Source organism: Eulemur rufifrons, chromosome 8 (genome assembly GCF_041146395.1).
Source record: "Eulemur rufifrons isolate Redbay chromosome 8, OSU_ERuf_1, whole genome shotgun sequence".
NCBI classification, from domain to species: Eukaryota; Metazoa; Chordata; class Mammalia; order Primates; family Lemuridae; genus Eulemur; species Eulemur rufifrons.
Genome location: NC_090990.1, coordinates 123,971,783 through 123,995,942, shown reverse-complemented (window position 1 = coordinate 123,995,942; position 24,160 = coordinate 123,971,783). Strand labels below are relative to the sequence as shown.

The following is a 24,160-nucleotide window of genomic DNA, read 5'->3' as shown; positions in this document are numbered from 1 at the left end:
ACTTGTATCCAGTATTTTGTTTTCGTGCAGTAAAGTGTCTCTGAACCCTGGGGGCCGTGCAAAACGCCGCTGCCTGGGCCCCATGCCCAGAGACTGGTTCGGTGGGTCCGAGGTGGTGCCTTGGCTCTGTCATTGCTCTGAGTTTACGAGATCTGACGTGCAGCCAGGGTTAGGAGCCGCCGACTGGGGCAGTGTGAGTCCTGTCAGTGTGAGTTCTAGGCAACAGCTTTCCCGAGCGCCTCAAGGAAACAGAGATTAGCACTCAGATCCGCCCCATGAAACGGAAGAATTTTAGGTCAGACAACCCCACAGAGAGAACCTTCTAGCTGACAGGGCTCTGCCCCCAAATCCCCAGATGGACAAGAAAGCTCATGGGATAAGGAAGAGACCACCACCCCTGGAGCTCAAGAGGACCCCACCCCTCCTTCCCCTCCAGCAGGACCGATTCCACTGCCACCAGCCTGCAGCGATAACCAAAGAGTTGCTGTCATTGCTACCCTCTATGGAAAGCCTGCTCACTGCTAATTAATCCTGTTAATCCTTACAACAACCCGAAGAGGTCTTCCTATTTTTCAGGTGAGGACGTTGAGCCTTAAAGTGATTTATTCATTTGCTCATTCAGAACTACTACGGAGATGCAAAAAGGAAGAAGATGCAGGTACCACCTCAAGGAACTGGCCATTATGAGATTAAAAATCAGTTGGGATAGTTTAGGAAGGAAAGATCACGTGCTGTTGAGATCAGAGAAGACTTCCTGAAGGAGGTGGCATTTGAGCTGGGGCTTGACAGCCTTCAGAAATGGGTAGGATTTGCATGGGCTAGTGGTGGGCAGAAGGCTTTGGGAGCAAAGACCTAGAGGGAAGCCCCAGTGTGTGTGGAGCGAACACGCCCACGGATGGATGGGGGAGAAGGCTGAGAAGCGGGCTGTGGCAGAGCCCGGAAGCTAGAATGCCTGGCCAGGAGAATGGTTTTAGCTTGGGAGGCAGCAAGGAGCCGCTAGAGGTCTGGAGCAGAGGGGTATCGCCCTGAAACTCTGCCCAGTGAGGTCAAGGTGGCAGCAGCATGAGGAAAGACTGGAGGAGACACTCAAGGCTTCTGCGCCTACGAGGTACCAGGTTAGGGAACTTGCCAGGTCTAACTGGTTGGAGCTGGAACTCCAGACTCCTGGATCCTACGTCATCATTCCTCCTTCTCCACATCATCTGCCCCGAGTGACAGGAGAGCCTCAGTCCTCACCTGCCCTAGCAGCTCCCCACCCCACCTCCTCGGCCAGGAACCCCTGGAAGAGCAGACTTGCCCTGGGGCACTTTCTCCCCGTGGGAGCCAGCAGCCCTCTCCAGCACTCCTCCTCCTCACGAGCCCGGATGGCAGTGGGAGAGAGTGGCCGGGACAGGTGGGTTGACGTTCTCTTCCCTGTCCATCTCTCTGGCTGGCTTGGGGTCTGGGCGCAGAGCAACGGCAGATGAGATCAAAGGCAGCCATCAGAGCATAAACCCATTAGCTGTCTGGTCCCCAAGTCCCCCAGCCCCAGATGTCTTGTTCCATTAGACGCAGCTCTCCTGAAATAAGCACTTAGAGGCGAGATTCATCAGGCAGCTCCTGTCCACCGCTGCACGCAAGCCGGCCGCTCCCCGAGAACACGATAGAAACGTACTCGCCTGCTGGCTTCTCTTTCCTTTGCAGCCTCAGCCGGGGACCGAATGCTTTCTGGATGCTTCTGGAGTCATCATAGAATATCGAGTCCTGCATTTCTAAGCTGTTTTCAGCCCAAATCATTCACCAAAGGCCAGACTGCTGATAGGTGCTCCTATTCCAGGGTGCGGACCCCTTACGGTAGCACTTCTGGAATCTGGTTACGTTCTGTTTTTATTTGACGTGTATATTGGGCTTCCAAGTATGTTTTCATTTGAAGAAGAGAATTTATGGCTTGATGTTTTTTTAAACATCAGACTAGATAAACCTTAAGGTCTAGTCTACCTCTAACATTTGCAATTTTTATTAACTAAGTATTCTCTATAAAAATGCAAACAGGTTTAAGAGGATAATAATTCCGTTATCGATAAATACCTAAGCAGCAATTAGCAGGGATAGAACCCAGGCCAGGCAGCGGGTTCATGTCGGGAGAAAGAGGTGGGAGATTCCAAAGACGTTACAGCCTGTTTCGGAGTCCAGCCGACAGGCATCACGCTGACAAACACACAGCATCTCTCTCTCTTTCTCTCTCTCACACACACACACACACATTCATAAAAATGATTTCACAAAAATGCATTTGACATTCATAAAAATCCCTGTAATCAGGGCAAGTATTTGTAACCCCACAGTAGAGAAAAAGAAACTGAAAAAAAAACAAGTTAAAGTGATTTGCACAAGGTGACACAGTCCCTGTCTCCATAGCACCGACTCAGTTCTCTTTACTCCTCAAGATCAAAAATTCCGCTAGTGCAAAAAGAGAAGCTCAAGCAGCCGAACAACAGAGCGTGGAGTAGAGACCCCGCCTACTGCTCCTGTCCCCCACACTCCATGCTCCATGTCATACTTATCCACGGCCCAGGTCACGAAGGAGCATGTGTCCGTCACGGGTCCCCTCACACCAAGTCCTGGGCAAGGAAGGCAGGATGCATGGGCATGATCTGCCCAGATGATTCAGGGTCCAACTCACCGTGGCCTTTTGTCCGGTGTCATCTTGTTAATTGGGCGAAGTTTTGCCACCATGTGGTTCCAGAGCCCGAGTCCAGAAGGCCGCTCAGAGGCTGAGGCTGCAGAGCTCCACCAGCTTGGCAAGCTTAATATAGCTCCCCAAGCCAAACCTGGCCTCAGCCTCTGCACACAGCCCAGTTGGCCGGGACCGAAGCTCCCAGCTGACCTTTCAACCCCAATCCCTCTGTACAGACATACGGTCCAGGAATAGCGGCCCTGCTACCCGCACGGCCGTACAGATGAATTGACTGGCCGGCTCTGGCTCGGGCAGACTCAGGTGTGGTTGCTAAAAGCGGGCTCAGAGGGAGGGTGCCTTGCCCAATTCCTACCCTCGAGCCCTGCCACTCTATCAGCTCACCCTGTTTTATTTCCTCGTAGATAAAGTGATTGCTATTTGAAATTATCTTGTTTATTTCTTAAGTTTTTTTTCTGTCTTGCCTGCTACAGTGGAATTGCCCCAAGAATAAGACTTGGGCCACCTTACTCAGTGCTCATCCCTAAAACCTAGGACAGTATCATGTAGCCCTGTTGCATGGCAGGTCCTCAAAAATAGCTGTGGGAATGAATGTCGATGCCCTTTGCAAAACTGTGCTTTCACCCCAGAACTTCAGCGAATCTTTCTGCTCTCACTACTGGCCTTCACTCACCCCCTGGAATCTGTCCACAGGAGAGAAAGGGCCTGGACCAGCCCCGTACGTTACGCAGGGCAGCTTTTCAGCACCTCTGCTGAGTCCAGCAGGGGGGCGTGGCATAAATGCATGCCCGTCACCCAGCCTGTCCCCACTGCTCCGAGCAGTTTGACACTCTCACTGGGGCCAAGGAATATATTACTGGGCAGTTCATAGGTCCCCTCTCTCTGCTCCCTTCAGGGTCTTCCCCTACCTCTACGACAGCGCATACAACACTGCATTGCAGTTTGTCTGTGTGATGTGGCCACCTCCCCTACAAGATTCCTGGGGAGCATTGATCACCCATCCTTTAGTCCTTGGCAGCCAAGCGGCTGGGGTCGCTGGGGTCACTGTTGAAGTCAGCACACGTCACAGCACTCGGTGCACACAGGGCTGGAGATCAGGAGACCAGGGTGCTGATGCCGTGGGGCCCGACCGTGCTCTGTGGGGCCTGGCTGTGTGAGGCCGGACAAATTATTTGGGCTCGCCGAGTCTTGTCCCTTCATCTGTGGCAGAAGGGTCGGACAGGACAAATGGGCAGGGCTGGGGCAGTTAGAGTCCCCTGTGGGGCTCCGGCAGCCTGCACCAGGGCCAAAATACGGGATGGGGAGAAATGTGTACTCGGAAAAAGATCCTACAGGTGAGGACCGCTAGACTAGAAACGGGGGTGGAAATGTGTGGCCAAAGAGGACCCACAGAAGTGCTTCAGTTGGCCCAGGGAGTGCTTTAAAAGTCTGTGAATCAGGCCGGGTGCGTTGGCTCACGCCTGTAATCCTAGCACTCTGGGAGGCCGAAGTGGGCGGATCGTTTGAGCTCAGGAGTTCGAGACCAGCCTGAGCAAGAGCGAGACCCCGTCTCTACTAAAAATAGAGAGAAATTATATGGACAGCTAAAAAATATATATATATAGAAAAAATTAGCCGGGCATGGTGGTGCATGCCTGTAGTCCCAACTACTTGGGAGGCTGAGACAGGAGGATCGCTTGAGCTCAGGAGTTTGAGGTTGCTGTGAGCTAGGCTGACGCCACGGCACTCACTCTAGCCCGGGCAACAGAGTGAGACTCTGTCTCAAAAAAAATAAAAAAATAAAAAAATAAAAAAGTCTGTGAATCTGAATGGCTTCAAGGGAGCAGGACAGCCCCCCGGTCCTCACCTGCCCTGTTGACTTACACGCACCCTTATTCGCTCACCTGTGCCCTCCCTGTGCTAGGGGACCCCTAAGGCTGTCTCCACACCATCTAACCCCTGGGGCAATCCATTTGTGAAGTCCTTACTGTAGGCTCTGATATTCTGTGGCTCCACAGACCCCTGGCACGTGAGGTTTCTCAGAAGGGACTCCAGGCACGGTCTCTGAAGGTCTCTCTGTAGTAGCTTAAAATGCTGACACGAGGGGACTCCTGCCTCTTCTTCAAAACCAAACTCAAAGGAGGCTTCAAGACTGTACTAGTCAGTGTTCTCCAGAGAAGCAGAACCGGTAGGAGATATGTGTGCGTGTGCGCTTGCGTGTGTATTTGTTAAGAGAATTATCACAGGGAGCTGTGTCCCGTGATTATGGAGGCTGCCAAGTCCCCAGACCCACTGGGACAGGCGGCAAGCTGCAGACCAGGGACAGCCGACGGCACGGCCCGCAGGCTGGCAGCCTCAAGCCCCAGGAGGAGCCAACATTTCAGTTCAAGGTGGAAGGCAGGAAAAAATGAAGCCCTAATTCGAAGGCTGGGAACGTTCTCTTACTCGGGGGAGGGTCGGCCTTTTTGCTCTGCTCAGACCTTCCACTGATTGGATGAGGCCCCCACATTGGGGAGGGCACCTTGCTTTACTCAGTCTGCATGTTTACGTGTTAATCTCATCCAGAAACACTCAGAATAATGGTTAACCAAATATATGGGCACCCTCTGGCCCAGTCAAGTTCACATATAAAATTAACCACGATAAGGACCTACCAATTCTGCCGCTAGGTGTGCTGGTGGTCAGAGCTGTGGGGGCCCTGGCTGTTACGTAAGGAGAGAGGAAGGTACAGTAGATGCGATTATTGTTCCTGATTCTTCCCTCTGCCTAGTTCTTCACATCCTTTGCATTGAGTCTTTGTAGTACTTCCCACTGGGATAAACACAGCCTATTCCCTTGACCCCTCAATGTTCGGATCGGCCATATGGCTTTCTTAGGCTGATGGAATATTTGTGGGCATGACGTGAGCGGAGGCTTCACTGTGCTTTCCAGAGTTGGTTTGGCCTTTTGCACTGCTGTGAGACACCATGAGAAAAGCACGCCCCGGGTAGCTGCTGCTCCTTTAGGCTGGGCCATAAGGCGTCCGCCGCCAAGTCCAGCTCACCCACCATCTAAAGCAGAGCTATCCTGTCCTAACGCAAACTTGGGAGTGAGATGACAAGTGTTTGTTTTTGCAGATCCTGGTGATTTGGGGATTGTTTGTTATGCAGCATTATTGCAGCAGCAGCCAACCTACAAGAGAGGAAGGATGATGATCTTGGGGTGGCATTGCTGGGGGAAGTAACGGCATCTGGCCGTCCTGTAGGCTTGACGGAACAGCAGCCTGGTGTCTGCCACGCGTGCATCTTCTCCATTACAGTGAAGGCACTTGGAATTATGGCAAATTTTCTTCCTGACGTCCACAGTCTCAGAGACAGCATGTATGTAGCATAGTCTGCCTTGTTCCAGACTTACCCATACGCGGTACCTGCCTCTTTCTCCTCTCAGTTGTCAGCTCCTGATAATTTCTACAAGAGCACGTGGCACTTCAGTGACTCAGTAAATACTCATTATTGAATTTAGAAGAATAAAGAGGGCTGGCCCCACTGATGACACAAGTAGCCCTGAAAGATGTCGAAACCACAGCCGGAGCTGAACCATCAAAACCATAAGAGAGGCTGCCTTGTGGTCACAGTTTCCTGTACCGTCAGTTCCCCGGGACCGCTCAGCCCGAGGACACACGTAACGAAGGCCCCACAGGAGGGACGTCTGCAGGGACAGTCCCATCCCTCCAGCAAGCACACGCTAAGCACCTGCTGAGTGCCAGGTCTGCGCCAGGAGCAGCCCGGGTGAAACCACTTAAGGAGGCTGGCGAGGCCCGGAGAGGAAGGACACCTACCTGCGAGCTGGGTGGGGCCACCAAGTTAATTCCCGGAGGGGCTGCCAGCGCTCCCGAGGGTGGGCCCATGGCAGAGGTGATGACTCGATATGGAGACCCCAGGGCGTTGAGGGGGGTCCCCACTGCACTCAGAGTCCGTGGGGCACTCACTGGGGTGTCCGTGTAGCTGGGGTGGCTGTCCATTGGCTTCCCTGTGGACAAGGCTGCCGATGGGCTCATGGACGTGGAGCCAGCGTGGCTGGGGGAGCCTGCAAGGAGAAGAAGAGTACAGGAGGTTGGGGAACACAAAATGGGGACCTGTGGGGACAGAGGCCCAGCCCTGCCCCTGTTTTTGTTTCCTGCATGCTCCTTTTAGCTGGCACCTGCACACCCATGAACCTAGGTGCTCACACCTACACCGAGCTGTAGTATGAAGTCACGAAAGGGACGGAGAGAAGAGAGGACCTGCTCTAGGACAGAAATCCCCACTGATGTTTTCGTTCTCTCTCTGCCTGGAGGCCGCTCTGGGCTGAGCTGGATCCACAGCAAGTGCAGCGAGGGGCACAGCCCACAGACCCCCGAGGCCTGGGCAACCGTGGCCTGGGCCAGCCAGACAGGGAAGGCGAGTCAGTACCAAACCCCGGCATGGGGCGTGGAGCGAGGGGTGCCCAGGCTGCCCGGAATTCCCTGCCTCTAACTCACATTGCTCGGAGAACTGGAGCAGGGCTGAAATCCATTCCCTCACGTGCAATGAACATTTATTAAGGTGCTGGGTGCCGGGGATTCGGAGCCAAGGACAACACGGTTCCTGCTGTCGGGGGCCCCATACCGTGATGATGACAACGGGGAAGGCAGTGGCTGTTGTCGCACACCTGGCTTCCCGTATCTGTTAAAACTTCATGCCACAAGCTTCCTTTCTGCCCGTTTCTACAGCACAGGGATAGCTAGTACTCAGAGAAGGGCTGGGAGGGCTGGACGTGGCTCTAAGTGCAGGAAGGCCAGCGCAGACAGGCCTGCCAGAGACTGTTTCTGCCTCTGAGGACAAAACATTGCAGCCTCAAGTGTCTGTGCAACAAGTTCTGGGAGGACGGACACAACGGCAAGCTCGGCCAGGTGGTCATCTGGTGCCACTGTCCTCGGATAAATTGAGCCCACGTTCCCCTGCAGCCAGTAGCAAAGTCAAGTTGAAACAGAAGGAGGGGACCCTCCTGTCATCTTGGGAGCCCAGCGTGGAACATTCTCTCCAGAAGCGAGGACCTATAACTCCATGACCTGCGGCAGCGAAGCGGAGACTAGAGAACACGGTCGGGCAGCCCAGCCTGGATCTCCGCGCTGGATCCCGGCACAGCCGGCTTGCACGGACAGATGCAGAGAGACCGTGTGCATGAGAGCCGCACTGGCTCAGCCACGGCACCCGCGCTGTCCACGTGGGCAGAGAGTGAGAGGCTTAAGTGGTCAGCAAGCACGGCCTGCTGCAGAAGCTACCCGATTCTCAAATGCCTACCGGGAGTCAGACACCGGGCCACGCAGATACGATACTGAGCGGAGCTAAGTCATGTGCCTGACTTTTTATGGCTCACTATTCATGCGACAAATATTTCTTGGGTGCCTACTACATGCAGGGCACTGTCCCAAGCCTTGGGGAGACACCAGTGGGTGCTGAGTGTAGCGTTCAGAGTAGGGTCATGTAATTATCATCACAAGTAAGATATAGAATAGTTTCATCATCACAAATTTCCCCCTTCCTTTTCCTCTTAGCCCACCATCGATCTGTTTCTGTTCCTACAGTTTTTTCAGCTGCTTTAAAACTGAAAAAGCAGTTGAAAATCTAAAGGCCTCTTTTCATATTTATTTGTTGAATATAACTAAACTAGGGAGGATGAACCAGAGGCAAGCTCAATATTTAAGAAGTATTTCCTGGCCGGGCGCGGTGGCTCACGCCTGTAATCCTAGCACTCTGGGAGGCCGAGGCGGGTGGATCACTCGAGCTCAGGAGTTCAAGACCAGCCTGAGCAAGAGAGAGACCCCGTCTCTACTAAAAATAGAAAGAAATTTTATCTGGCCAACTAAAGATATATATAGAAAAAATTAGCCAGGCATGGTGGCACATGCCTGTAGTCCCAGCTACTCAGGAGGCTGAGGCAGGAGGATCGCTTAGGTCCAGGAGTTTGAGGTTGCTGTGAGCTAGGCTGACGCCACGGCACTCACTCTAGCCTGGGCAACAGAGTGAGACTCTGTCTCAAAAAAAAAAAGAAGAAGTATTTCCTTATTTTTTTGGAGTTCTATGCTTTATTAATGTGAGAATTATATATATAGTTGCAAATGTAACTTATTTTCATTATGTTATTTTTAAAAATTATATTGAAAAACTGAAATCTTTTTATTTTCTTAGATATAAAGCAACATTTCATCAATGTGATGTTTGCAAGAAAATTTTTAAAGGCAAATCAAGTCTGGAAATGCATTTTCGGACGCATTCAGGTAAAACTTAATGGGTGGTTTATATCTTTTTGTGTATATAATTGTTCATGAGTAAAATACAAACATTTAAACTTTGTTGTTTTTCGTTAAATTTGGGGGATTTTCCCCATTTAGGTTTCCATTCATTTTATTGAAGTTCATATCATAAATGCACACAGGGAGGAACAAGGGAGGAACTTGCTTCCTTCAAATTCTGGAGGAGAACAGGGAGTGTCAGAAACGTAACTGGAAACTATCCCTTAAACATAAATATCCCACTGGGAAAATGTCACCGTGGGGTTTCTCTCGGAGCTTTTGCAGCCTTGGTTAAGGGCTACTTGTGGAGAGAGGCCACTCCCATATCCAAGGAAGCCGGGACCTTCTTGTCATTCTACCTACAGAGCTCCAGTCTACCAGGGACAACTGCCTCATAAACAGATAAACCCCAAGACCCCACATCCTAAGCACCACAACTGAGGAGGACCCACAGGCTGTGGGCCCGCAGAGGAGTGCAAAGGGGTTAAAATGAACAAGTCAGACATTGATGTTTTTGTCCTCAGTAGCATCAGACAATTTCCATACATTGGCTCTTCATCGTGACAATAAGCTATTTCAGCCTTTTGCAGATGAGAAACCTTAGGCTCCATCTCACCCCACGCTGCTCCCCGTTCCAGGATGACTTGCCCCCACCCCCATTGCCTAGGAAGCTCTTATTCATCCTTCCAGGTCTAACTCAAGTGTCACCTCCTCCAGGAAGCCTTCCCTGGCATTCCTGGTCTGCTCTGATGCCCTTTTCTGTTTTCTCATAGCTGTCTGTCCTTACTCACATCTTAGCACTTATTATACTGTATTACCACATTTGTTTATTTCCCCGTCTTTCCCACTAAACGGAGAGGGAAAAACCATGTCCACTTTTGTGTCCCCATCCCTCGCAGGGGACCTGGCACTGCCTGGGTAGTTAGTGGCAGAGCCGAGATTCCAATGTCCATCTGAAGCCCACGCTCTCGCCTGTGTTTGCTGTCAAGGACAGCGAAGATGATTTGGAGAACCATCCGCATCAAAAGAACAAGATGACTCAATTACGAAGTGCTCTCAAGCTGAAAGTTCATCTGAAGGAGAGGAAAGACGGCAGCACTCAAGAACTCAAGCCAAGGAAGTCAAAACCTTTCCAGACGGCCACTGATTGGAAAGAACCATTTTAGACTCTTCTGAGGCCCTGGAGGGGGTGACATTTAGAGAGGCCAATGTACACCTTGAGTCTATTACCGAGATAAAGTGTGACAGGTGAGTCCGGAGCCAGCCCTGATTTGAGGGTGAGGAGCCGTGAATGCCACTGGGCCGGCAGCTGTCCCTCCCCCACGGCCGAGCCCCCTGAAGGAGATCGACCTCCCCTTCCAGCTTCCGATTTCCAAAAACAGACCGAAGGGTCCTGCAACACTCCTTTGCATTCTGCTCCAGACGGATCTCGGAGAGACTGTGCCTTTTAACCCTGTATCCCCAGGGCCTGGCCCAGTGCCTGACACCAGGCCTAGACCAATGGGACAGGCAGGAATAAGAGTTTGTTCACACATTCATCAGCCCAAGAGTTCCCAGGGTGTGGAACCTGTGCCACCAGGGACAAGGGACGTTTTAGGTGGTATGTAGGCAAACTCTATAAAAAAAACTTAGTGGTTTTATATTTATGTTTTCTGTTTCCTTATGCTTATAGCGAGTGACAAGGCTCTCGTTTTTTTGTGTAAAATTATCTTCCTCAAGATAGCTCTCTAAGACTTTTATAAAAGTAAATAAAAAGTCTAAGGACAGAGGCTACTGGATATATAAAATATCACGAAAATAGCATGCAAAGGAATGATGTTTAGGGAACATCAACCTGCACAAAAATATACACCATATGGACTTTGAAGAACTCACAAGTTGTTTCAAAAATAAAAAGAGATGACATGCAAGTGGTTTGAAATTTAAAGTGCGTCGTTATTATTACTAATAATAATAAAAAGTAAGAGGCCGGGCGCGGTGGCTCACGCCTGTAATCCTAGCACTCTGGGAGGCCGAGGTGGGCGGATCGTTTGAGCTCAGGAGTTCGAGACCAGCCTGAGCAAGAGCGAGACCCCATCTCTACTAAAAATAGAAAGAAATGATATGGACAGCTAAAAATATATATAGAAAAAATTAGCCGGGCATGGTGGCACATGCCTGTAGTCCCAGCTACTCGGGAGGCTGAGACAGGAGGATCCCTTGAGCCCAGGAGTTTGAGGTTGCTGTGAGCTAGGCTGACGCCACGGCACTCACTCTAGCCTGGGCAACAAAGCAAGACTCTGTCTCAAAAAAAAAAAAAAAAAAAGTAAGGCAATTCCGCTACTCAGTGCAGTGGTGACAACAGTATGTTGTTGAGCTAGAATGAAGTAGGGAGCGAAAGTCTGGTTTTCAGTAGCCTTGAAAAGGTGATTTGTTTCTGTTGAGTTAATAACCCAGAAGTGGGGGGCTATTTTATAACCACATTTTATACAATAAAATAGAATTCAAGAAGACAAATAACATCTTCCCTAAATGCATTTGGGTTCTTCATCTCACACAATGACCCAGTGGTTCTTAGAAATAAATAGCTTTGCTTTTAGACAAGTTGGAAAACAATGACTTTTATAACAAAAGTGTTTCCCGTGGGAAAATGAATTCGTTCTCCCCCATAGACAGTAATGCCTACCTGTCCGTGAGACTTTTGTCAGCCTCTCCCGCTCTTTTTTCTTGTAGCCCCGTGGAAACCATAGCCAGTACCAAAAGGCACCACAAGTTTTCCAGAAACCTGGTTATACCTTATTCGTTTCCCTTCCTCACCAAGCCTCCGGTTAACCTATGAACCGGGACAGAAAGATTGACAGGTTCCCTCCAACCCAGGCGGAGAGGGCAGGCTCCTGTCTGAGGTTGAGTGGCATTCGCTGCAACTGATCCGGGGTCGACTCTGTCTGGCCCTCAGCCCAGGGTAAGCCTGGTCCTAATCCGAAGTCTAGTCTTTCTCAAATGCTCCCCCTTGGTCCCTGCGGTAGTTTGAACGCATGTGTCCCTCCAAAATTCAGGTTGGAATTAAACCCCCTGGTAGTAAGGAGCAGGGCCTTTGGGAGGTGAGCAGGCCACGAGGGCTCCAGCCTTATGAACGGGACTGACGCTCTTATAAAGGAGGCCTCGGAGAACTGCCTGGCCCTGCCATCTTCTTGCACGTGAGGACACAGCACTCGTCCCTTCTTTGCCCCTTCTGTCATGCAAGGACTTAGTAAGCAGCACCATCCCAGATGCAGAGAGCAGCCCTCACCAGACACCGAATCTCTTGGCGCCTTGATCCTGGACCTCCCAGCTTCCAGGGCTGCGAGAAATAAATTCCCATTATGTATACGTCACCCAGCTGAGGTACGACCGCAGCAGGAATGGGCTGAGACGGTTTCCCGGCCCCGTCGCCGTGTGGAGGGACGTGGCCTCTGCAGCCCAACCACCTCGCCCGCTCCCGGGCCTGCACTCTCCTCCCTGACCCTGCACCCTCTCCATCTTCTAGCCACGCAAACCATGCCCGCTGCCCGGATGCACAGAAAATGCACAGATTCTGTACTCTGCGGCGTTCGTTCTCTTTGCTCAGGCAACGATTTTATTAAAAATAATATATTTAATGGGAAAGGCCTAGTGGAGTTTCTCAGGAGGGTCTCCTCTTTCCTGGCAACGTACCCAAGAGCAGCGTATCATAGTCCTGGGCCTCATTCCCCCAGGAAGGAGTTGGCACTTGGTGACCTCCAAGCTCCCTCCCGGCTCTCCCGTTTCATGGGCATTGGGTAGGACGTGGCTCCCTGGCATTGAAAAGAAAGAAGTGCAGGTGGTGGTGGTCTAGAACAGTCCGGGTCTGGACCACTTGCTGAGGGGACCCTGTCATCATCGACTGGACCATTTTAGACCGTGAAGGTGTTTGCTATTCTGAACTGTAATTTCAGAAGCTCAGAGTGTCACCAGGAGCTAAAACTGTGAAGGGAATCCGTAGAGGGCATAACTCTGAGTTCTCAAGTCCCTGTGGGTGCCATGGCTCCAGGGCTTCAGGGGCACAGTGCTCTGGAGAAGACAAGAACTCTGAAGCCACAAAGTCCTAGAATAGGCTGAAGTTTCCACCACCTTCCGGCCATGTAAACTTGAGCAAGGAACACGACCTCTCTAAACTGCAGTTTCCTCGGCCATAAATTGAGACAAACACACCCATCTCAGAGGACTGCCAAGGGTGCCTGAGACCAGGAGGTCCATTAATTTTTTGTTAATTAATGTATATAACTAGATGTAGAGTTTATCAACAGAAATCATTTGCATGAGAAATCAGTGTCACCGATGTTTACCAGAACCAAAATCTCTAAACAACAAATCGCGTGTGTGAGTGTGTACTTGTGCACGTGTGTGCCTGCGTGACAGAGAGAGGGAGAGAGAAAGAGGACAGAAAAGCCTGGGTACTTAGAACTACAGAATTCTTACCAAGGTAAGGAAGTTGCTTAGCAACCTCATCCTCAGCCAATAAAAGTGAAATGTCAAGGATGCCGTTTTTCTGACTGGCCAGACAAGGGAGCGAATGGCTTGGCGTCTCCACCCCTTTGCTGCCGTGCCAGGCAGGGCGGAGAGTTTGCGCTCCCATTAGCAACCTCTTCAGGATGGAATGGAAGCTCCTAATGAATCATTGATAATGGCTCATGCCCACCCAGGGGGAAGGGGACAGAGCTAAAGACTTGCTATTTCTCAGAGTCGGGAGTCTCCATTTGGAGTCAAGGGCGCACCATGGGGCCCTGTCCCACTCTGATCTCTCCCACGGTGGACAGTCACCACCAAAGCAGCCTCCTTGTCTCCAGTGGAGGGATACGGTGCATAAGCCTAACAGTCACAGAATGTTCAGACACTTGGCTTGTTCCTCTTTGTCTAAGGGAAACCCACTCACCGCCCTTTCCCTGCTTGGCTCCCAACGCACAGACAGGCTGCTGAGCCAGGGCAGCAGGAGATGCCCTACAAAGGCACTTTAATTGACACTAATGTCATCTCCTCTGCTGAGGGACAACAATAACAATAGCTAATGTTTATCGAGCAGTTGCCAGGAGCCAGACATGGTTCTAAACATTTTACATAGACAGGTTGAACATCCCTAAAGCCGAAAATCCCAAATCTAAAATGCTCCAAAATCCAAAACTTTTTGAGCACCGACAGAACTCTCAAAAGAAATGTTCATTGGAGCATTTCGGATTTTTGGATTAGGGATGCTCAACCAGTAAACACATAATGCAAACATTCCAAAATTGAAAAGATTCGAAATCTGAAACACTTCTGGTCCCAAGCATTTGGGATAAGGGATACTCAACCTGTATGGAATAGCCAACGTTTATTACACACCTACTGTTTGCCAAGCACTCTTCCAAGATTACGTGCAGCATCTCATTTAATAATCTCAGGGACCCGTGGAGGTAAGGGACTATTCCCATCACCATCCTCATCCTGCTGACGGGCAAGAGAAGCCCCAGGGAAGCCGAGCAAACTGCCTGAGATCACCTGGCTGGTCAAGAGCGGGGCCAGGCCCCAGGTCCAAGCAGCGCTGTGCCAGGGCTGCTGTGCTCAACCCTGACACAACGCTCGCCACTTGCTGGGGTAGGAGGTGGGGGATCCCAGATAAGCCCCAAACGGGGGATTATGTGTAAGAAAAACTAAGATATTCAATTGTTACCCTATGCTCTTCACAGCTTCCTTATGGATCGTGATGCATTTGTTTAAGCACATTTAATTATGGCAAATGAATAAAATGACTAAGGGACCAGGCCCTCGAAGGCGCTAATAAAAGAAAGGTTAACATCTTTTGCCAGGTGTACACCACTTGATCTTTTCTTTTCTTTTCTTTCTTTCTTTCTTTCTTTTTTTTTTTTTTTGAGACACAGTCTCAGTCTGTTGCCTGGACTAGAATGCCGTGGCATTAGCCTAGCTCACAGCAACCTCAAACTCCTGGGCTCAAGCGATCCTCCTGCTTCAGCCTCCCGAGTAGCTGGGACTGCAGGCATGCGCCACCATGCCCAGCTAGTTTTTTCTATATATCTTTAGCTGTCCAGCTAATTTCTTTCTATTTTTTTTTTTTTTTAGTAGAGACGGGGTCTCGCTCTTGCTCAGGCTGGTCTCAAACTCCTGACCTCGAGCGATCCTCCCGCCTCGGCCTCCCAGAGTGCTGGGATTACAGGCGTGAGCCACCGCACCGGTCCCCCCACCCCCGCCTTGATTTAGATACGTGGAACCCGATTTTACACTCTGGGGAAGGGGCTGGCAAACTTTTCTCTAAAGGGCCAGACAGTAAACATTTTAGTCTCTGCTAGCTCTACGGTCGCTGTGACAACGACACACAATACCCTCCGTAGTGTGAAAGCAGACACGGCCAACGCGTAGACTAAGGCGCACGGATGTGGCTGTGTGCCAGCAGGCTTGCCGCCCCCCGGGGATCATTCTGGAGAAGTTCTATGACCATTTCTGATGGCTTTACAGTGAGCGGTGGTTCCCAGCACTGCAGCTCCACACGGCTCTTCCTCTGGCTTCCCTGTCACCGAGCTGAATTGTCACAGCCGGACAGAGGGGCCTGCAGATCTTCTGGTCTCCCCGCTCAGTTACAGGGGAGGACACTTGGAGAGTAGGTGTGGCCGGCCCAGGACCCATGGCTGTTTGTGGTCTTCATACTGGGTTCCCCTTGGAGCCCCCGGGGGTGGCAGGAAGAGGAGTGGAGGGAGCTAAGCCAGAGAGTCCGCCCCCACCCTTGGTAAAATAGCTCAATGCTGCCGGCCACATGGGGCGAAGGCTAACCTTCCACAGTGTAAGGGTGAAATAAAATAAAGCCTGGAATATTGTCAACACAATAAAATTCCCTTTTCCCATAGAAAACTTGGAAAGTATGGTACTAAATTCAGCTAGAATTCTGCACGCACGTGTTTCTTAGAGGAGGTATGCCTGTTCTTAACGTGTCAGACTGCACGCCACGAGATGCTGATGGAGTGAAGCAAGGGAGATACGGATTCTGCCTCAGAAACAGCCCAGTTTCAGAAAATGACGTTTTAGCAAATCCTTCCAGGGTAGGCTCTCGTGATGTCAGGCAGAAAGGGAGCCATGACTTCTCTATCATCTTCAGGAGACCCTTGAGGGAGTCCCTGACATTGAGGAGTCCTGACCCCCTCAGTATCCTCAGCGGCAAACCGAACAGCCCGGAGTCCCTTCCCCCTCTTCTCAGCCATAGTTAGAGTCGGGGAGAGCCTCTCTGAACAAGAAGTCCAGAGAGATAGAGAAGGGGACAGAGGTCACGGATTCAAGAGCTGGGAGGGAGTGAACAAAATTGGGGTTCAAGGACTTCAGGAACAAGAGGTAAACTGGGGGCGTCCTCAGCAAGTGCTTCAAACACTGGCATTTATCTCGGTAGAATAACCAGTATGTAGTGTTCTAGCGTGAGGAACTGGCTTAAAGGGACAGACAGCCGTTCCTTGTTAGTGGGATCCCCTGGCGCCTCTCATTTGTTAGGGACGGCATAATGTCCATCTGTACCAGCGAGGTTTGTAACTTGGCTGGGTGGGAGAGGTGGAGTGCAAGCAAAATGCCATTAATTACATGCAGAAAGGTTGACAGAAATTGTTTTAGACTAGACTCAGATTCTAGATCTATCATAACACTTCATAGCAAGTCCTTGAAAGGGTGACTTTGCCATTCTGAACCTCAGTTTCCTAATCTGTCTAATGGGAAACTTCCTGCCTTACAGACTACTCTGAGTCAGTTTGGAGCTTGACTGAAATAGACAGTGCCCTCCGGGAAGGACCACTGTATTCTAGTGCCCAGTGCAGGGCCTGGCACATAACAGGTGCTCAACAAATGTTTTCTTACTGAACCCATAATTGCTATGGGGATAATAGCATATATTTGTAAAGAATTTTATGAATATGAGGCATTATGAAGTGAACGGAAAAAGTTTGGACCCAGGAGCCAGAAGACCTGCTACTTCAGTCCTGTGTGGCCTTAAGAAAGTCTCTCAACCTCTCTGAGATTATTCCCTCTTCTATAAAATGAGGTGGTTCTTCAAGTCCTAAAAGTCTGATTTCTAAACAAAAATAGTGTGGTCTTATTAATCTGTGACATAATTAATTTGGACTGGCTAAATCAGTCATAGTATGAACTAATTTGTATTTGCTCATTCACAAAATAATAGCACAAAAAGGGTTTGTTAAGCAAATAAGATGGTAGGAGAAGTGTTGAGCCTATTAAAGATACATCTGTTTTCAAGCAATTTAAAAAGCATAGTAGGAACATCATTAGCATATTAACGGGGTGTTAATTACAAAGAGTCTTTTAAAGCAGGTTTTATAAAATCCCCACTTAGTAACCATTAGCGTGTGGTACTTGAAACACAAACTATTCACGTGTGTTACTTAGAAGTAATGAAATTGTAATTTAAAAGTAATCTGCCAACTTGTCATGAATTTAGACTGATTTTTCTCTCAATTGATCCAAATGAGTGAGGTTTTGCTATAATTATACATAATGCTGGTGATAATGAGGCTGATTATCAATCTTTCCCTGCTTTTCACTACCTCCATCGTTACAGATTTTAGGGGGGGGCGGGGGTGGAGGGAGAGGGGAAGAAGGGGGAGGGGAGGGAGGAGAGGGAGAGAGATGAGGGGATGCCACTCTCCCCTCCCCCTCCTCCAGGCAGTAGACGAACAATCCCCAGCCCCCAGCCTGAACAGCCCGTCAGATCCTGCTTTGGGGGCTGCACGAAACCAGGTGGAACCCCGGGTGGGCTCAGAAGGCCGGCCCAGCCCGCTGCAGGGGACCCAGGCTGCTCCCGGTGGCCGCCCACCAGCTGATGCGTCTTTTCATCCTCACGTTCTCGCTGAGAGGGGTGGGGGCTGAGCCCCGGGGGGTGGTGGCCGGAGGAGGGTCTCTTCTAAATGCTCTCTGCTCTTCACTCTCCACGGGTTCCTAGGTTTTCCCCATTGGGAAAGCCAGACAGGGCTTTGGGAGTAGAGGAGGCTTCTACTTCTGCCCCTCCACTCACCAGGAATTGAATGTCTACCATCTTATTTTCCACATCTGTTAAAATGCAGAGCTTTGCACCAGTAAGACAAGTATAAATTACCTTCCCGTTTGATCTCAGGGTGCTTGCGAAGCCCAGAGGTTTATGTGAAAGTGCTTTTGAAAATGCTGAGAATAATTCAAATACAAGCGATGCCTATTAGCTAAACCCTGGTGTCTGAGTGGCTCCCGTGTGGAAGGAGGAGAGGGAAGATGGGGCTGGGTGCCCCGAGGAAGGGACCCAGAGCTGGGGTTCGAATTGTGAGGGGCCAGAGTAGGAAGAGGTGTCCTAGTCAGAAAGGCCCTCAGTCAAAATCCTGAGAGAAGCCAAGAGGTGGGTCTGGAAGGGGCAGGAAGGGCCATCCTAGGTACCTGCTGGAAGAATTTGCAGGGTTGTACAGTATGGCGCACGGTGGGGCTGGAATTAAAATCCAGAACTGCTACTTTTCCCTGGCTTCAAATGCCACTGGTACTGTTTACTAGCCCTGTTCCCTTCGGCAAATTATTTAATTTCTCCAGTTTTTGCATCTGTAGGATTATATAATAGGACCTTCAAGTGGTGGTGTAGGTATGAAATGAATTAATACAGATTAAATATCTCTTATCCAAAATGCTTGAGACCAGAAGTGTTTCAGATTTTGGATTTTTTCAGATTTTGGAATATTGGGCATCTCTTGTCTGGAAATCCAAAATCCGAAATGCTCTCATGAGCATTTCCTTAGAGCAACATGTCCGCACTCAAGAAGTTCTGGATTTTGGAGCATTTCAGATTTCAGGCTCTCAGAGTACGGATGCTCGGCCTGTATTTTCACTCTTTTGTGAGGATCACTAAGCCAGGGCCGAGTCCATCTCATGAGAGCCACCCAAACCCAGGCATTCTAGAAAATAAAGTTCCATTCCTTGGGCCTCTGTGTCTCCTGCTTTCAAGTAAGAGGAGAAAATACCAGCTTCCTCCGGGAGCCCCTCGCGCGCCGGCCACCCAGTGCTGGTGCCTAAATTCCCCGCAGATGCAGAAGCTACATAATGAGGGGAAGGAAAAGGTGGAGCATTTGGATTCCTCTTTGCACAATTTCTTCCCCCAGTTGCTATTCAGCTCTCTATCTCTTGGTGAGATTGTAAATGTTTCAGAACATAGTTTATACTAATTATGTTCCTTCCTAAATCTCATAAACAGTTACTCCTTCCTACATGAAGCCAAACCGCTTACAACCGTGGTAGGTTCCAGTTCGCCACCCACACGTCTGTGGAGGGAAAAATATGCTCTAGCATATGCACACATGTGCTCACACACATACGCAAGCACCTCCAACTCAGCCAATCCTCTGTGGCCCTCCTCGGGTGGAAAAGGGAATATTCTACACGAATGGTCAGGGTCAACTAGGCAGGACTCTTACAGACCAGTAGGTCCCCGGGAGAAGCCACCGATTAATTCTCCAGAGGTCACTGTTGCTCCTCAGTGGCTCCTAAACCATCCTGCGGGGTATTCCTCAGTGGCTCGCCGTTGTGTTTGCAGCCACCCCTCAGTGCTGGGCCTGGATTCTAAGGCTGGCTTGGGCCTCCAGAAACCCCTCCAGGGGCTGAGCTGCTCACCCCAGCTCCACGGAGAAAGTGTGCCACTCACAGAAGCCAGGAGAGGCAGCTCAGCAGAGCATGAACTCGGGAGCCAGACCGCCTGGGTTCAAGTCCTCGGCTGTGCCATTTTCTAGCCCTGAGACCTTAAACAAGTTGTTTCACCTCTCTGTGCCTCAGTTTCTGCATCTATAAAGGGAGTGTGATAACGACGATAATAGCACTTACTCAGAGGGCTGTTACGAGGATCAAGTGAGTCGAGGCTGGTAAAGTGCTTACAGTGGTAGCCGGCATTAGTGTCAGTGTGCTCGTTAAGTGAGATGAGAGAAGTGCTCTCCTCCCTGATCTCCCCTCACCCTGAGGATTACCGCACAATTGGATGAGGGGATTACAGGCTTTGTTTTGCTATCTTCTAAGAGGCAGCAACTGTCTCATCCCAGGAAAACAAATCTCTTACTGAGCAGCTGGCAAAGCCAGGACTCGGCAGAGAAGGAGAAGAGAAGGATCCTCTCGTTGTTGCAGGGCAGGGCCTGGAGCCAGGGGAGTGGGCACCTTGGCGTGGCCGCTGCCACCCAGGTGGTCACCCTTTGTCCAGTTGGACCAGTCTTGTGTTCGCTGATCGGGTGAGGCTCTGATGTCTGGTAAGCACAGCCCCAGACACAAATCCCAGGAGGTATTTCCCAGGGGTGACATTGCTTCCCTAGAGATTCTCACACAAACCACAGCAGCCCTCTGTGGCTCCATTTGCCGACATGTAAAAGGGCAGGGGGTTACACACCAAATCATTTAGTAAGTGCAACACAGCTTGCTGCCTTGGGACAAAGGCAGTTCGAGGCTGCAGGTGACGTCCACTCTAATCCTCCCATTGCCCCTGTGCCTGCCCTGGGTCCTCCTGCGTCCCTCTCTCCCTCCTCACTGCAAGTTCTCAGGCAGACCTCCCTGCAGAGGGCTGGAACCCTTTGGCTCACGGTTAGGCCTCCCAACTGGCACATGCAAGCAAAATGGAAATCATTAGCAGAACCAAACACGATGATTGTTCTCCTCCCTCAGAAATGCAAGAAGTGGCATGAGAGGGCGATGTTTAAACAACCTCGGTGACGCTTTCCCCTCCAGTTCCCCATGTTATACCGAACTATTTCCTTCCAGGGCTGGCAGGAAACCATTGTGTTCCCTTCCATCTGAAACCTACTTGCACTCAATACCAGAGCCCCCACCACGGTGAAAGTCTAAGCCAGCAAAATACGTGAGTCTTTGCGGATTTGATTTTACCCATCCAGATTTCTAATTCATTATTACCCAGAAATATCTGATTTTTTAATTAATTTGCATGTTAGTACCTGAGCAAAAGGGAGGGAATGTAAATATTAACTTGTATCAGGCACCATGTACATGGACTACACTATAGCCGCTGTTTTTTCATGTGCTAGCTCGTTTATTTCTCACACTTCAAGGATGAGGTGAGATCATAAATCCCATTTTAGAGAGAAAGATGATGAGGCTCAGAGAGGTTCACTGGCTTGCCTAAGGTCACACAGCTAGTAAGTAAAAATCTGGGACGCAAACTCAGCACACTGTCTCTCCCTGCCCCCTCCCCACCCACACCGTTTTCACTATATCAGATTAAAGCAATACTATTATAATCCCGAGTCAGAGACTTTTCTGGAAGTGCTCTGCAATTCAGCCCAACGTAAACTTGGACTAGTCCTTGTCCCGCTTTAGGCCTCAGTTTATACATCTGTAAAATGGGAGGTCTAAGATGCTCTGTAAGGTCATTAGGCTGCTAACATTCCAAGATTCCAGCAAGCAGCCCCGGGTGAATTTTAGACTAGACCTTCTTTCTCCAGTTTCTACTTTAGCTCTCTCCTTAAATCTCTCTACCTTCAACCCTTTTATTCACCCCAACTGTCTCCAAGGGTCTCTTTGGCATTAACGAAGCCATAATGTCACAGACCTTGGGGGTCCCGAGAATCTGGTTGAGGCTGAGCGTGTTTCCCTAACAACTGAACTCAGATATTAAGGAAAAAGCAATTCTCAGCTCTGAATGGGACTGAGATGGGAGTTGAGGATTTTCACACCCAGGGCCCAACCATGAACTGCCAGGTCACGGCATCGGCCACCACTCTCACTGGGTCATCAGCCTGGCCCAAATAACTTGAATATTATCTCTGGAATATTTCCATGGCCCCCTACCCGGGGGTGCAAGTTCAACCTCCTCCTGCCTTCCATATTACACACCTCGCGCAGTACGATAACGTGTCCGTGTACCAAGCCTGCCCCCCGTCCAAAAGGCAGAGGCTGTGTCTCATTCGCATTTGTGCTCCCAGTGCCTAACACCGTGCTTGACTCACATAAACTGCCCAGCGGACCCAGAGTGCGTGAGCGGCTCCCGGGTCTGACGCCGCCTGGGCAGGCACCCCTTCCGCTCTGCAGCTCCACCGTGCCCCACAGAGCCCCCGCCCGGCCCGGGAGCCTCGCTTCACTCCCAAGCCTTGGGGTGAATTGGCTCGCTGTCCACAGAGGAGGTCAGGAGAGCAGGGGCTTTTCGGTTCTCAAGACCTTACAAGAATTTCTGCTTTGTCTCGCCTGCCAGAATACCCGCTTGGCTCCCAAGAACATAAGCTACGTGCCACCAACTGACGAGCCAGAGGCCAGCTGGTCAGCTGTTAGTTCCATTTACTAGAGCTGGGCGGCTGTGCTGCTCTGTCACTGAACAGAGGGACCCCTGGGAGGGATGTGCCCGGGGGTTAAGGCAGCCCGTGGCCCCAGCGTTGGGAAGCCGCTGTGAAGTGCCACTGGGCTGCCCTGCCTGTCGTGGCAGCTGGGTCTTCAGTTCCCCCATTCTCCAAGCCCCCAGACCCCCCACCGCCAGACCTCGACCCCCCGGAGTGGAAGTGACAGCGACCCTTGCGAGAGAACGGGGGCAGCCGCAGGGGAGGAGAGAAGAGGCTATTAGCAAATCAAAGGGGAAGAAAACAGAGAAAGCAAAACGCTGTAGCAAATTAAAGCACTATGTTTTCTTTTCAAAAACCCAATTATAGGGAAATCTGCTTTTGAGTAAAACAGCCATGCCCTTGTTGCAAAGTATCCCAGGAACACTTACCATAGGCAAAACCTTTTTAATCACATTTTTTTTTCTCATTCCAAGTTGGATAATGGGAATATCATAGTAATTTCCCTTTAACTCTTCCACTTCGCACACCCACGCAAACACACTGCGTTGTAGCAACGCTCTTATTCTAGCTTTGTCTCAGACACGTTCTCAAGCGTGTTGGTTTAGGAAGACACTCTCCCTGGCATATCCCCGTGTCCCCTTTCTGACATGCAGGCGTGCCCGCACCCACGGACCCCTCTCCCTCTCCCTCACGCGCACTAATGCACACACGCGCTCACAGGGAAACACGCCGTGTGTGCACACAAACGCATGTTCTCCTAATTCGACACCAGTCCGGTTATCGGCGACCCCGGTTTCCCCCCGGTCTCTCCGTGCAGGTCCACACCGCGAAGCCCGAGCGAGCTACTCACCGCCAAAGCCTGCGGGAAACTTCATGAAGTGCGAATAATTTCCATACATGTTTACTCTTTCAGTTCATGTTCCCGTGCGTCCTCCAAAGGATTCGTCCCCTCCCGGCTCCCAGGCAGCGCGGGGCTTCCTTCAACTTGGGCTGGCGACAGCGGTCATCGCTGCCTAGCAGCCGGGGGGCGCGGGCTGGGCCAGCCCTCCGGGATTAGTCAGGAATCTGCCTGCGGAGCGGAGCGTCCACATAGCGCGCTGGAGACGGCGGTGGCGGCGGCAGCTGGCGCCTGTCAGTAATCGCGCGTAATGCCGCCGCCGCTGCTGCCACCGCCGCCGCCGCTGCCGCTGCTCCGGGTCCTGTTGCTGGTGTGAGCGACTCGGGGCTGGGCTGCTGCGTGCGACTCTTCCACCTCCCGGCTGGTCCCCAGAGGTCCCCACCGGGTGGCACGATCTGTTATCTAGTAAGCCAATCGATGGATGACAGCCCCGAGTAGCTCAGGAGCCGGGGAGGTGGCAGGGGTGGGAAGACTCTTCAGGTGCCTCTTCCTCGACTCGCACCCCTCTAAATCAGTGGGGTTTTCTAACACGCGCTTTCTCACTCCGGCGCCCACCTGTCCCGTGCGCTCGGTGTTTGATCTGTGAAAGCGGCTGGGGCAGGGGCCACGGGAGAGCAGAGCCGTTTGCTAAGCACGAGGTTAGAAAAGGGTGAGGCCGGCTCCGGCTTCGGGAAACCGAAATTGAGCAGCCCTCGGGTGTGGGCCGGGCCTCTCCTGCTCTGGTGGCCAGAAGCGAGTGTCTGCGCCAACAGTGGGAGCCAGAGCTCGGGCACACGGGAAACTCAGGGGGAGGGAGGGAGACATGGAAGTCATTCTCTGATGTTTTGCTGGAGGGATGCGTTCATTTTAGGTACCACTGTCACCATGCCACCTGTTCAAAATCACCACTGGGGCCTCACTGACGCAGAGACCCCCTGGTGTAGAACTGACCTACAGATCAAAGAGTCTAAGTCCCCATGGGATGCTTGGGTCTGTTGTACAGCTTTCCTGACAAGTCACTGCTCGGCCTATACTTGAATACCTCCAATAAC

General features: G+C 51.0%; 1 protein-coding gene across 1 annotated transcript in view; it reads right to left on the bottom strand.

Annotated features, from left to right (window-relative positions):
• The window catches only part of RXRG (retinoid X receptor gamma), a 43,570-nt gene extending 20,213 nt beyond the window's left edge, over positions 1-23,357 (bottom strand). Inside the window, exons 1-2 of the mRNA XM_069479118.1 lie at positions 23,082-23,357; positions 6,471-6,718 (exon numbers count right to left, since the gene is read on the bottom strand). Coding sequence (XP_069335219.1) covers positions 6,471-6,718; positions 23,082-23,130 — 297 coding nt within the window. The 5' untranslated portion in view covers positions 23,131-23,357. The remainder of the gene's footprint in view (positions 1-6,470; positions 6,719-23,081) is intronic.
• Positions 23,358-24,160: the final 803 nt, after the last annotated feature.